This window comes from Urocitellus parryii, chromosome 13 (assembly GCF_045843805.1).
Source record: "Urocitellus parryii isolate mUroPar1 chromosome 13, mUroPar1.hap1, whole genome shotgun sequence".
In the NCBI taxonomy this organism is placed as follows: Eukaryota; Metazoa; Chordata; class Mammalia; order Rodentia; family Sciuridae; genus Urocitellus; species Urocitellus parryii.
Window position 1 is genome coordinate 408151 of NC_135543.1, and position 14692 is coordinate 422842.

The window sequence follows — 14692 nt, forward strand, 5'->3', positions numbered from 1 at the left end:
GAACAGGGCAGAGGACACAGGACATCGTCACACTCCAGGAGAACCAGCAGAACAGGGCAGAGTGACGCACGACATCGACACACTCCAGGGGAACCAGCAGAACAGGGCAGAGTGACGCACGACATCGTCACACTCCAGGAGAACCAGCAGAACAGGGCAGAGGACACAGGACATCGTCACACTCCAGGAGAACCAGCAGAACAGGGCAGAGTGACGCACGACATTGACACACTCCAGGAGAACCAGCAGAACAGGGCAGAGGACACAGGACATCGACACACTCCAGGAGAACCAGCAGAACAGGGCAGAGTGACGCACGACATCGACACACTCCAGGAGAACCAGCAGAACAGGGCAGAGTGACACAGGACATCATCACACTCCAGGAGAACCAGCAGAACAGGGCAGAGTGACACACGACATCGACAAACTCCAGGAGAACCAGCAGAACAGGGCAGAGTGACACACGACATCGACAAACTCCAGGAGAACCAGCAGAACAGGGCAGAGTGACACACGACATCGACAAACTCCAGGAGAACCAGCAGAACAGGGCAGAGTGACACACGACATCGACAAACTCCAGGAGAACCAGCAGAACAGGGCAGAGTGACGCACGACATCGTCACACTCCAGGAGAACCAGCAGAACAGGGCAGAGGACACAGGACATCGTCACACTCCAGGAGAACCAGCAGAACAGGGCAGAGGACACAGGACATCATCACACTCCAGGAGAACCAGCAGAACAGGGCAGAGTGACACAGGACATCGACACACTCCAGGAGAACCAGCAGAACAGGGCAGAGTGACGCACGACATCGTCACACTCCAGGAGAACCAGCAGAACAGGGCAGAGGACACAGGACATCGACACACTCCAGGAGAACCAGCAGAACAGGGCAGAGGACACAGGACATCGTCACACTCCAGGAGAACCAGCAGAACAGGGCAGAGTGACGCACGACATCGTCACACTCCAGGAGAACCAGCAGAACAGGGCAGAGGACACAGGACATCGACACACTCCAGGAGAACCAGCAGAACAGGGCAGAGGACACAGGACATCGTCACATTCCAGGAGAACCAGCAGAACAGGGCAGAGGACACAGGACATCGACACACTCCAGGAGAACCAGCAGAACAGGGCAGAGGACACAGGACATCGACACACTCCAGGAGAACCAGCAGAACAGGGCAGAGGACACAGGACATCGTCACACTCCAGGAGAACCAGCAGAACAGGGCAGAGGACACAGGACATCATCACACTCCAGGAGAACCAGCAGAACAGGGCAGAGTGACACAGGACATCGACACACTCCAGGAGAACCAGCAGAACAGGGCAGAGGACACAGGACATCATCACACTCCAGGAGAACCAGCAGAACAGGGCAGAGGACACAGGACATCGTCACACTCCAGGAGAACCAGCAGAACAGGGCAGAGGACACAGGACATCATCACACTCCAGGAGAACCAGCAGAACAGGGCAGAGTGACACAGGACATCGACACACTCCAGGAGAACCAGCAGAACAGGGCAGAGGACACAGGACATCGTCACACTCCAGGAGAACCAGCAGAACAGGGCAGAGTGACGCACGACATCGTCACACTCCAGGAGAACCAGCAGAACAGGGCAGAGGACACACGACATCGACACACTCCAGGAGAACCAGCAGAACAGGGCAGAGGACACAGGACATCGACACACTCCAGGAGAACCAGCAGAACAGGGCAGAGGACACAGGACATCGACACACTCCAGGAGAACCAGCAGAACAGGGCAGAGGACACAGGACATCGACACACTCCAGGAGAACCAGCAGAACAGGGCAGAGTGACGCACGACATCGACACACTCCAGGAGAACCAGCAGAACAGGGCAGAGTGACGCACGACATCGACACACTCCAGGAGAACCAGCAGAACAGGGCAGAGGACACAGGACATCGTCACATTCCAGGAGAACCAGCAGAACAGGGCAGAGGACACAGGACATCGACACACTCCAGGAGAACCAGCAGAACAGGGCAGTGACGACACACAGGTGTTGGGAAGCAGGAGGGGACACACCTGGACAACACTGTGGGGAACAGGTGCCCCTCAGCCTGTGTCCTTCCAGACACACTGCCATAGCCCTGCCTCATCCGAAGCAGGTGACCTGGAGAGCTTCCCCCTAGGAACCCAGGTGGTTTCCCTAGAGACTGCCCCCACGTACACCTGGGCAGTCTTCTCCTGTTACCGGGCGAGTCACGCTTCCCACCAAGGACACCACCACCCGACCCAGGGAGCAGGGCTGCGTCAATCCTTAAAACCAAGCAATATGCTCCCCCAAGCAGTAACAGACTGCAGAACTGCACAACCACACGGTCACAAAATCCAGAACCCACCAGGGACGGGACTCACAGGAGGGGCCTTGGCCAGCCCGAGAGAGAGCCCCTGCCAACAGCCGCAGCTCCACCACTCCAAGTCCAGCCGTCGCCCGGGACTGAGGGGCAGGTCAGGTTCCACAGGCCACGGGGACAGACAGACTGGGGACACGCTGCAGGTCCACACCAACTCCAGGGCGGCACCAGGCAGGCCCAGGAAGGGGAGCTGCATGCCACTGAGTGAGGCGGAGCAACAGCTCACCGCCTGAACAAAGTCTGACCGGGACAGATGTAGCCAGGTGCCGGCCATGCCTGTCATCCTAGCAGCTCAGGAGGCTGGGCCAAGAGCGTCAAAAGTTCAAGGCCAGCCTCAGCCACTTAGTGAGACCCTCTCTCCAAGTACAAAATAATAAGTCATCTGTGACACTTTCAGAATGACCAGCAGAGGACACTGTGGGACCCAGGGCTTGGCTAGGCCCACAGACAGCAGGGAAAGCTGGAGAGGCAGGACCTCATCAAAACCAAAACCTTTCCTGCCAAAGACCCCGTGGGGAGGACCAGGCAGCGCAGGACAGACAGAGAAGACGACGGGCATGTGCAGAGCTCTGCAGGGAAGCAGCAGGAGCCGCCAGGGAAAGGGCAGGCCTCGGTGTCCCTGCAGCCAGCAGGCGGGCGGAAGTGCCCAGCCTCTCCCAGGGCACACTTGTGAGGTGCCACACAGCCCACCCCTGCACGGCAGAGCAGCCAGACCTTAGCTGCATGGGGAACAACAGATATTCTGGGCACGGCTCAGGTGCCCCCAGAGGGCTGGCAGTGACTGGGTACTGACCAGGAGGCACTGTCAGGCAGCCACACCCACTGACCTCCAGGGGCACCGGCAAGTGAAAGCCCAGACCCCAGGGCACATGGCTCCGGGCCCTGTTCTTGACAACCTTCTTCAAGGGGCTGAACTCCAGGGCTGGATGAGGCAGGGCAGTGCTAGGGGCAGCTGGGCAGCTGGGGGCCTTTCGGGGCAGCAGGAAGGTGTAGGTGCTGTCGGGGACTGTGTTCCTGCCATGTCCTGTGGGTGCCGCCTGCTCCAGGGTTCTGGAGGACGCTGTCATTGGAGCTGGCCAAGGGCATTAGGACTCTCTGTATGACATTTCTTCCACTGCATTAATGTGAAAGCCTTCAAAATAAAAGGAGCGACCACACAAACACACGTGCTCAGCTGTGCAGTCTCAGTGTGTCCAGAGGTCCTGCAGCATGGCCTCCTCCCAGGGCCCGGGTAGCCAGGGAGCTGGTGTGGGCTGAGCTGACTGCATCCACCACAGCACTTCTGCCCACCTGCTGGCTGCAGGGACACCGAGGCCTGCCCTTTCCCTGGCGGCTCCTGCTGCTTCCCTGCAGAGCTCTGCACATGCCCGTCGTCTTCTCTGTCTGTCCTGCGCTGCCTGGTCCTCTCCACGGGGTCTTTGGCAGGAAAGGTTTTGATTCGGATGAGGTCCTGCACCTCACACCTACCCATCTGAGTCTCCAGGAGAGCCAGTTACCCAGCCCAGAGCCACAAATATCACGAAGAATCAGGTAAAACTCACAGTTCCCCAGCCTTGGGTGAGAATGTGCTCAGAGGACAGCCTACCATGGGTACCACCGGAGCCCTGTCACAATGGGCCCACCCAGGGTTCTAGACCCAGCAGCAGTGGACGTCATTCTTGGGTGGGGGAGGGTGGCCCTCTGCAGCACTGTGGCAGGCACACAGGTGCCTCTGGGGGGGTGGGGAAGGTGCAGGCTGTGGGGGCTTAAGAAGCAGTGGGTGGCTGGGGTGGGGTGAGGGCTCCCGTTGCCAAGGGCGGGGGCAGTTACTGGGCCTCCGTGGAGGGTCCGACTCTACTGTGGAGAGGGAGCACAGCAGGTGTGGGACCCACAGTGCAGAGAGCAGCCAGCACACGCATCTGCTCCGCCTGCGAGACTCGGCAGGTACAGTGTCAAAAGAACAGGGAGGCTCCAGTTTGATTGAGGGGACGCTGCCAGGTGCTGCCAGGAGGCAACGTGCTGATGCCCTTACCCACAGAGAGAAGGCCCAGCCTGACCACCCGGGTCATGGGGGGGCGTGGCCAGAGGGTGGCTGTACCCATGCCGCAGCTCCTGTGGTACCCCGTGCTGTGAGGCACCAGGAGGGGAAGAAGGGCCATTTGGTCACGCCTGGAAACAGCTCTCAAGGATCAACGCTGATGTGTGCCACCTGCACACAAAGGCTGCTTCCCGTGGGTCTCGGTGTTGACAGACGGCGTGACTGACTGGCCACAGGCTGTCTGACCCTCTGTGGTGGTTGGACTGCCCACGTCACTTCTCTCCTACACCTAAACAGGCTGGTGATAACGAACCGGCACGAGCACCTTGGGGTCAGTTCCCTTCTCCAGGTAGAGCTGTGGCTGGGCCCTGCTGGGGACCGGCACGGAGGACACTGCTCCTGCAGCATCACCAGCCATTCCAGGGACAAAGATATGCTCTGCTCTACCCAGCTTACCATACGCAAAGTATTCTTAGTCACAATGACTCCTTCCCGCTTCCCCTAGAATCCCTGTCTACTGAGACACGCGCTTCAGGCAAGGCTGAACGAAGGAGAAACAACTGCACCTGTCTCTAAACACACCCTGTGGTTATTCAACAACTGCTTTTATGCTTAAGAAACCCCGAGTGCGAAGCTGTGATCTTCTTTCCCGTGGCATGAGGAGCACATTCGGAACAGGCAGGCTCCCGTCTGCACCTGCAAGTGTGAGTTCTGTGGCTGCTCTAAACCCGTGACTTCATCCTAACCCTGGAGGGGAGGCCTGAATTTCATAGGCACCCACTCAGGGCCCCGCTCTTCCCTGCCCAAGCACTTCCCTTTGGGCAGGGTCCCTGGAGAGCAGCCCCCAGCAGGCCCTGCAGCACCTACCAGGAGACATCAGGACCCGGGGCCAGGTCCCACAGTGCCACAGGCCTGTGCCAGTCCTGGCTGTTGACACAGAACCCACGCTGGAGTACGCAGAGGGTAAGTGGCAGCTCCAGGATGGAGCTGGCCACAGAAAGACCAGGTCTGCTAATCCAGCCTGACCTGCGACCTCTGGAGGGGGTGGCTGTGGATGGAGCTAATCGCCAAGAGCCCGCTCCCGCAGCCACAGCTGCACAACCTCCATAAAACCCAGGCCCAGGGCACATGGGGTGGTGCACGCCAATCCCCAGGGGAGGGAAACCCCAGTGCTCAAGGCCCACGGGCAGGGTCCACAGCCCCCTCCACAGGCTCTCCTGAGGAGTTGTGAATTTCCTACCCCGCGGCTTACTCCACGGACCCTTCTGCCTGACTGGTCACTGAAGGAGCCACTCCTCGGGCGGCAGTCCCACCAGGCGGGAGGTCTGTGGTTCACTGGGCTCCTCCTCTGTGCCCTCCTCACTGCTTTCCCGGCCTAACCCCCACCACGAATCTCCTGAGCCCGGGAAGGCACTGCCACCGGCTCAGCGAGGCCACACCACGTGGACGAGCGCAGCCCTGCGGCCGGGAGCTGCTCTCCAGTGCCTTCGACGGCACCAAGTGAAAGCTACTCTTCAGGCCAGAATCCCAAAGGCTCCCCACAGAGAAAAGAAAGCCCGGCACCAGTGCTCCAGCTGGGGCCTGGCTCCTGGGGTGGGAACACGGCTCAGAGGGCACCTGCTGCAGTAACACTGCCAGAGCGTCCCCGACGCGGAACCCACTTCATGCAGCAAGTCTGAGCCTAGAGCCTTGCCACAGGAAGCAGAGTGTGTGACCACGACCCTTGAGGTCAGTGACCACCAGTGACCACGCTCCGTCACTGGGAGGAACCAGCATGTAAGCAGCAGCTGACATTTTCAGGCATAAAAATGTGTCCCCCGGTGGCGCTAGGCCTGTCCACATCCAGAAGGCAGGAGAGCCACCCTGCAGCCATCCTGAACCAAGACCCTGGCTGGGTCCTCTTTCTGGCTGTGTTGTCTCAGCACACCTTAGCAATGAAGGGTCGCTGAGGCCACTTGGGGAAACGTTCCGCCTGCTTCAGATCACCAGGACCCACACGCAGAGTGTGTGAAAACAGGCAGGTGGCCGGGGACAACAGGCCTGCAAGGCTAGGCCTGGAGGGCATCAGAGAGAGCCAGCACCACCCCACAGGGCTGTCCGGGGGCACCTGACACACGTGCGGGACCACGAGGAGGTGCAGGGCTTATGAAGGGTGCTCTAGGGGATCCAGCACAAGTTTCTCTGCTTGCTGTTTTGGAACCCAAGAGGGGGCACAGAAATGAACAGAAGAGCCCCAGTGCCCACCAACTGAGTTGCTCCCCTCAGCCCAGGAGCCACCACACACTGAACTCAACCTTCAGCATCCCTGCCCACACCGTAGGTAGCTGACCGATCACCTAATGGGGTGGACGCTTACAACCCAGACAGCCTCAGGCGCCGCGCTTACCTGAAGGAGGACGATTCCCCGTGGACAGGCAGGGAGCCGGCGGGTGCTGGTGTCGGGCCCTGGGCACCTGTCCTGATCAGCTTCCCTGTGTTGGAGTCATAGATCCGGACCTCGGGGCCAGTCTGGGCCTTGGGGTGGACGGGCGTGGGGTGGAACAAGGCTGCTGGAAGCATGCTGTGCCTGTCAGGAAAGGCTGTAGGGCTGTTCTCCCTGTCGAGGGCAGGAGCAGGGCCATTAGAATAGCCAGGCCCACGTGGGGCACAGGGACACAGGGCATGATGGCATGATGCAGGGACAGACCAGGGGGGACAGCATGCAGGACCACCAATGTCCACTGCCCAGGCACATGGCTCCCAAAGCCTCTGGCTCCTGGTCGGGTTCCTTGATGGAGGAGGTGCAAGAGCAGCCCCTGTGTGCTGTGGAGACACAGGCTTTCCTCACCAGCACAGTGGGGCCGAGGGCACTCTGCCTCTGTGGCCCAGCAGCAGGCACACTCACACACGAGTGGCTCCCCGGGAGACACGGAAGACAGCCTCTGCCCGGCCCTGCCGGTCCTTTCTCTGGTCTGCTCATCTGTAAAGTGCTTTTACCTAACTCGTAATACTCCCCGGCCCTTGGGACACACGCCAGCTAAGGTCCACCACTAAAAGCCACATTGTGCTTCACTCAAACAGAGAAAGCGGTTCTGCCTCTTGATCCTGATGACTGCACACAGGCTTCCTAAGTCTGTCCGAGGTTACGGGCGGGGAGGGGTCACTTTCTTGAGGGATGGGGCAAAGGTCGTGCAGGACACACCAGTGCTCAGGAGCAGCTTTGGGGGCCAGATGGCATGGACTGGGGACACTGCCCAGCAGCAAGCTCCCCTCACCGACTTAGACCTCATTTGATCCTCGGTGAAACGGGCCTGCCGGGAGCTGAGGCAGAGCCACACCCACAGGCCAGTGGTGGTCAGGAACCTAGGGACGGGTGGACAGCTCAGGGGCGGGGCATGGCCAGCACCCACCTGTGCGTCCGGGCATCGTCCTCCGTGAGTGGGAAGAGCTGCTCCTCCACCCTGTCCCAGCGCTCCAGGCAGCTCCACAGCCAGTCGGGGCTGACCACGTGCAGGTGCCTGCACTCCTGCGCCTGCCGCACCTTCTCCGTGCCTGTGGAGACCACTGTCAGGCCGTCCCTGCAGCAGGGGGAGGGCATCTGGGACAGACCCAGGGCAAGGACACCCTGGGGAAGGGACCAGGAGGAGCCGAGAGGAGGGACCCTGAGAGGCCAGGTCCCAGCAGCATGGCCTACTTCTGCCCGAGACTCGGCCTCCAGGGGCAGGACCTGTGTATGTCACCACCACCAGGACCTCGAGCTCTCCCTCCACACACTACCAGGGCCAAAGAGCCGTCCGCAGGGACAAACACCTGTCCCTTTCTTTCCAGCCCCGCCGTCATCATCCCACCAGATGCCACCATCTTCCATGGGACCCGGCGGGCTCCCAGCTCTACTCCAGCACCTGGGTGGCCTCCCGAGGACCTGTCCTCCCCCTCGTGCATCCTGAGTGTCCCCAAGTCTGAGGCTTCCACCTGAGCTCCTGCTGAGCCTGTCCCACCCCTGTGACTTGAGGTGGCTGCTGCAGCTCTGCTCAGCTGTGTCTTTAGGACAGTCACTTCCCTGGCGGCACAGCCCCTGTGCTGCGGGTCAGGTGCTGGGTGGCTGCAGGACAACGGCCACACGTGGAAGCACTCGGGTACCTAGGCAAGGGACCCGAGCCACACCTACTCTACCTGCAGGTGGAGGGCGGAGGCCGGAGCCCCCCCGCGCCTTCTCCTGGCAGGGGATCTGGCTGGGAGGAGAGCTGCCTCTGGCCCTGAGCACGGCACACGGTGGTGGGAGCCTCCACACTCTGACCCCAGGCTCTGCACAGCCCGACGTGGACCCGAGGCACAGCATCCCACAGGACCACGCCGGCCTCCGTGGAGACAGGCAAGAGCTGTGCTGGCCTGAGGTGAAGCCAAGCGTCTGCAGCCCTGACTCCTGACAGCAGCCGTGACAGGCAAGGCTGAGGCAGCTGGCAGTCTTCACTGGGAGAGGTCAAACTGCTTGTGAGAAGCATTTTGAAAGTGATGAGACGTTTGTGGCTTTAAGCATCCTGCAAGCTCGCCCACCACCCCAGGTTCTGTTCTCCTTGGGTGAGGTCTCGGAAGCCAGAGGAGGTGCACCCACTTCAAGGGGGTCCTCCACTTTCCTGTCCACAGCGAATGCTCTCTCTGCTCCAACTGGTTTTCTCAGGGGGCTCATGGCTTTTCACCTGCTCCCCGAGGCACGCAGCCTCTGGCTTGCTCCCTCCCACTATTCCTGGAGAGAGCTCCACCATCCCAGAGCAGCAAAGTGACTGCCCAAAGGACCCACAGCGGCCAGCCACCAGTGCAGAGGCCCACAGAATGGACCCGGGCAAAGAAGTCCGCCAAAGGGAATTACCCACCCGCTCTCCCAAGGTCCCTGTTCTAGAACGTGTTCCTGACAGCGCACGGGGCCATGCATAGCAATGCCAGCCTCCAGGACAGGGACTACCATCAGGTGGAGGCAGGCCACGACCACCCCGAGCGCGCGGCTGGCCTGCTGCGCCCGCAGCACGTGGGGGGCACTTACCAGCCCGTGCTGCGATCAGGTGGGTGGCCCTGTCAGGGGCGTCGGGGCTCAGCACCAGCTGCGTGAGGACCCTGGCCCCCAAGGCCGTGGCATGGTAGTGCTCCCGGGTCTTCTCCACAGGGAAGTTGGTTGGGTGCAACCCACTGAATATCACCGCGACATCCGCCAACACCTTGCTCTTGAGCTCTGGCACGATCTTGCGGATGTCCGGAGCCTCCGCGAGCTCCTGGTTGAGGTACCTGTCGTACCTGGAGTAGTAGTCCCTGTGCACCCGCACCAGGATCTCCTCCAGGTGGATCAGGTGGTCGTCCTCGTCCGTGTCCTCCTCCTCCTCCTCCATGCTCTGGTCCAGGGACTCACCTGCGGTGATGCCCGACTGCTCGCTGTTCTGGGACTCCGTCTCTGCCTCCTTCCTGTCCACACAGCCATTGCCCAGGCCACAGAGGCCATCTCGCTCACCCTCCTCCTGCACGTCCAGGTCTGGCCCTTTGTCCTGTGTGTGGACTCTGGGCCCTGGCTCTCCGGGGCCCGCCCCTGCCAGTCTGTCCCCGCCCGTGTCAGGCGGACCTCCCTGCTGGGGGGCTCTGACTCCAGCGCGGGCAGCTGGAGGTCTCTTTCGGCTTCTCCTCTCACTCTCCCCCTCAGAGGTCGAGGACGACGACTTCGGGCCCTCGGACTCGCTGCTCTCGCTGTCACTGGACAAGTCAAAGTCTAACTCCGTGCCGGGGGCGCCCTGTGTGGGCTGTGCCCCTGGTGAGGTCCGACCTCCCTGTTCACAGGATGCTTGGGCTTGGGGCTGTGGAGCTTCGGCCAGCTCACGGCCACAAGGGGCCCGGGGACAGGGCCAGGCGTCCCTCTCATCCGCTTTGCTGGGAGGCGCTCCCGGTGCAGCCTCACTGCCGTTCAGCTCTCGGGGAGGCTTCCCGAGGCCATTGCTCCGCTCTGCCCCAGGAACGGGTCTGCCTTCCTCGGGCTCTTTCACAGACGGGGCTGGTTCCAAGACATCGGCGCCTTTAGAAGAATGGTTCACTAAAACATGCACACAAAGGGAAAGGCTTCTATGACCCGCTGTTCGGCGGTTCTGAGAACCTGAGCCCGCGCCTCCCCACCCCCCCCCCACCCCCCCCCCCCCCCCGGTAGGGAGCCCAGCAGCGACGCCCAGGCTGTGGCCACGCTGACCTCGCGCCTTTCCACCCACATGGGCCCTGGCTTTACAGGAGAAGGTCCCCGCCACACACCCCGCAAGGGGCCCTTGAGCACCACCTTCCCCTGGCCTTGACCTCTAAGTTCTACTTTAGGGACCACAGCAGTAGTTGCGAGCCTCAAGATACCCTGCTTTGAAACTAAAGAGATCAACAGAAACTCTGAAAACCAAATCAAGGGGCTGGGGCTGCAGCTCAGTGACAGGGCACTTGCCTGGCATATGTGAACACTACAAACAAAACAGAGGCATGTGTCCATCCACAACTACAGAAAAATTCTTGAAAAATCACAACAAAAACAAAGACCCAACTCAAGTCTCCTCAACAGGCTTGGCCTCAAGCTTGCCTGACAGGACAGGGTCCTGCAGACTCCAGGAGGGCACAGCCCAGGCCTGAGCTCTGGGCATCCTCTGAGAGCCCCTGCACCCACCGCTCACACCCCCTGAGGAACTCCAGGAGGGCACAGCCCAGGCCTGAGCTCTGGGCATCCTCTGAGAGCCCCTGCACCCACCGCTCACACCCCCTGAGGAACTCCAGGAGGGCACAGCCCAGGCCTGAGCTCTGGGCATCCTCTGAGAGCCCCTGCACCCACCGCTCACACCCCCTGAGGAACTCCAGGAGGGCACAGCCCAGGCCTGAGCTCTGGGCATCCTCTGAGAGCCCCTGCACCCACCGCTCACACCCCCCGAGGAACTCCAGGAGGGCACAGCCCAGGCCTGAGCTCTGGGCATCCTCTGAGAGCCCCTGCACCCACCGCTCACACCCCGAGGAACTTTAAGGTAAACTGGAAGAGCCGCCGTGCTCAGGGGCACCCAGCTGAGGAGCATCTAGACTCTTACGTGACCAAGAAGACACCGGCTTTAATCACCCTGATTCTCAGTATTACATAAGCCCCCAATAAAACTGAAATATAAACAGATTCTATAAAATTGAAATACAAATTTAAAAAGTGAATCTGGACTTTCAGCAGCCAAAACAGAGACAGCACGAGAGAAGGGACAGACGCGGAAGCCAAGCGCTGGCTTCTGGGCGCACCAGGAGACTGCCTACCTCTCCTCCTGGCCTGAGACTCCCGGTGCCCGGGGGGTGCGTTCACGTCTCCTGTGCCCGGGAAGTACACATACTTCTTCACGGTTATCAGGTTGGGGGCAAACTTCCAGACGTCTTCCCGGTCATCGATGATGCAGACCATGGAGTCTCCGCAGGGAAAGAGGTTTCTACAAGTGGAAACAGGCCATTTGCACCAAGGAGGGACCAGCGGGCGCGGCGCTCTGTCCTGCTGAGGAGAGGCCTCGAGCAGAGCAGGTTACGAGAGGAGGGGACCTCAGCTCCCACTCCTGGTGGTTCCAGAGTCACGTCAAAGGAATCAGACCGGCACCACTCTTTCCGCCTGCCTCTCCTTGACCACAGGAGGCAACCCTTTTCTTAAAGGGCCAGACAGTACACAATTCAGGCATCCAGCCACGAGGCCACGCTCAACCCTGTGCAGTCAGGCTCCCGAGTTCCCCAGGAGCCCAGCAGAAAAGAGGTGGTGATGTTAGAGTGGGACCTTGGTGGGAAGTCACTGCCACTGCCTGCCTCTGAAGCCTGGTCCAGGAGGCCCTCTGCACAGGCGGGGGACCTGGAGCACTGTCCCCAGGCCTATGTGAAGTGAGAGTCACGCAGAGCCTCGACAGCAGGCTGTGGGCCACAAGTGCAGGGTGGGACGGCCACTGTGCCGCTTGGGGCAGAGCAGCGGAGCACAGGGGGACTCTGGACACAGGGCAGGGCTCAGGGGGAGGAGGAGGAGGCGCCGTGGCTCTCCACAGCCACTGCTGAAGAGGGGCCAACTCCCAGGAGACGCACCTCCAGAACCCGCACTCTGGTTCTCAAAACGCGGCTTTGAAAGTGGAAGCCAAATGGAGCCCTGCTCCGTGACGGGCCCTGCCTGGCACATACCGCAGATTTCCTGTCTTAGAAAACGGGTCGATGCACTCATCCCGCGACAAGATCCGGTGGGAAAAAAGCTTCTTCTCAGGGTCTAGAAAGCCTGTGAAAGAAAACCGACAGAACTGCACACCTGGGGGCAGACGTGCCCCTCCCCAGCGGACATGCCCGGCGATGGTGCCAGCAAGCCGCGTTCTTCCCAGGCGAGACCCACTTACATAGTCTCCTATGCTCGAACCCTGGGCTTCGATTCCTCTGGAATGAACCATGTGTGTGTCTGTAGTGCTGTTAACTGAAACCACTGCCTAGCCAAGCCAACTGACCTAGACGTCCCCGTCTCAGGCACAGGTGAGGGCTCCTCGCCTCTGAGGTCTGAGGGCTAAGCTGCCTGACTGCCAGACGGGAGCCCCTCCATCTTCCCCAACACCAACAGGGGCACCGGCGGTGCCTGAAACCCGAGTGTCACCGAGACCCTGCCTGTCGTTTTCCCTATACACACAGACGTGATAAGTTCAGCCTGTACACTGGGCAGTGAGGGATTCACAACAATGACAAAGCAAAGCCACCGCAGCAAGGTGGACGTGGTCTCTCTCAAGCACCTGGGGACACTCCTTGGCACTCCTGTCTGTGACCACAAGCAGTGGTGCAGAGCACACCTCTGGCTTCTCTGGCATACCTGAACTGCCAGCACCACTGCTCCTCGGCTTTGAGGCTGTACTAAGGAAAGTGTCACTGGAACACAGCACCCTGATACCACAACAGTCAATCTGATGACTGCGATGGTTACCAAGTGGCCATCAAGTGGGCAGTGCATCGCCATGGACACACCAGTCAAGGGGCCGAGCCGCATCCCCACTCAGAATGGCACATTTAAAGCCTATCAATTGTTGACTGCTTTCAGCCATGGGTACCTGAGACCCCAAGGTAATACAAGAGTTGCCCTTCTCTGTGGACGCAGACTGCAGACCGGGGGAGCTGCTGAACTGACACACACACTACAAAGCAGAAACACAGAGCAGGGTCATTGCAACTACTTCCTACTGGCATGTACCACTTCCCAGTGCTGCAAACTTAAGCAACATCACGGAAACTGGCCTGGGGAACTGAGAAGGTTATAAGCTTTACGTTACATACTAACAGTCGGCAAAGGATCAATTTCCTATCAAAGTACCTGCTTGCACTGTACCAGACATCACATTTAGTAAGGCTGCAAAGTTTACATTTACGTTATTTAATAATTAGACATGCCGTTTTAATACAGAGAACACAGAAAAACAGGACAGTAAAAGTATTCCCGTCTGTGGAAGCAGGAGAAGTAGCTGGAAATAAAGCAGGTTTCTCACGTCATCTCCTGGGGTGAAGACACTGGTGGTCCAGGTTCAAAGCCAGCTGAGCAACTTAACGTCACTTGCCATTTAAGGCACCTGGGGAAACCCATGGCAATAACACCCAGCATGTGCAGGAGACAGGAACCCGGGCCTCGGCAGGCGGGGCAGCCTGCCCAGGGCCGCTCGCTGGCTTGTCCTGCCTAGAGTCTTGCCAGGCAGGAGACTCGGAGTGGACTTCAGAGCACAGGGAACCCTGATGGAGAGGACAGCAGTCCAGAGGGGGTGTGTCTCCTGGACCTCGCTGCAGCTGCGGGCAAGAGCATGCTGAGCCAGATGTCCGGGAGGCACTTTTACACCCACACTGCAATATGACCTGCTCTTTGAAGACTGGTGTTTTGGGTCACATCTCACTCCACTGCCTCTGCTGGGTGCCCAGATGCACATGGACACCTGCTCTGTAGTGTGACACAGGTCCTGACTGCAATGCCCAGCCCCTCCTTCCCCACACTGGCTTTCTGTGGACTGCCCTGGCCCTGTGTGGCAGCAGGGCAGACGAACTTCCTGCACAGGACCCAGTGCAGGAAGCCACTGCAGAGCAGCTCAAGTGTAGCCAAGACCAGTGGCGGGCGCCAGAGGCCCTCCTTCAGCTACTCCGGAGCTTCAGAAAGCACATTCCCACCATTGTTCCCACGCATCCATGGTCCTGCACACTGGCCTACTCGGTGGCTCCTGGCCAGAGCACTCGGCTGCCACAGCAGAATTTCTCACCTACCAACGTCCTGCTGCTAACACA

General features: G+C 60.0%; 1 protein-coding gene across 2 annotated transcripts in view; it reads right to left on the reverse strand.

Moving 5' to 3' along the window:
- The window catches only part of Ctdp1 (CTD phosphatase subunit 1), a 50647-nt gene that overhangs the window by 14463 nt on the left and 21492 nt on the right, over positions 1-14692 (reverse strand). For both annotated transcript variants that reach the window (XM_026412458.2, XM_026412459.2), the window contains exons 6-10: positions 12584-12674; positions 11696-11862; positions 9444-10472; positions 7816-7957; positions 6813-7022 (exon numbers count right to left, since the gene is read on the reverse strand). In XM_026412458.2, coding sequence (XP_026268243.2) covers positions 6813-7022; positions 7816-7957; positions 9444-10472; positions 11696-11862; positions 12584-12674 — 1639 coding nt within the window. The remainder of the gene's footprint in view (positions 1-6812; positions 7023-7815; positions 7958-9443; positions 10473-11695; positions 11863-12583; positions 12675-14692) is intronic.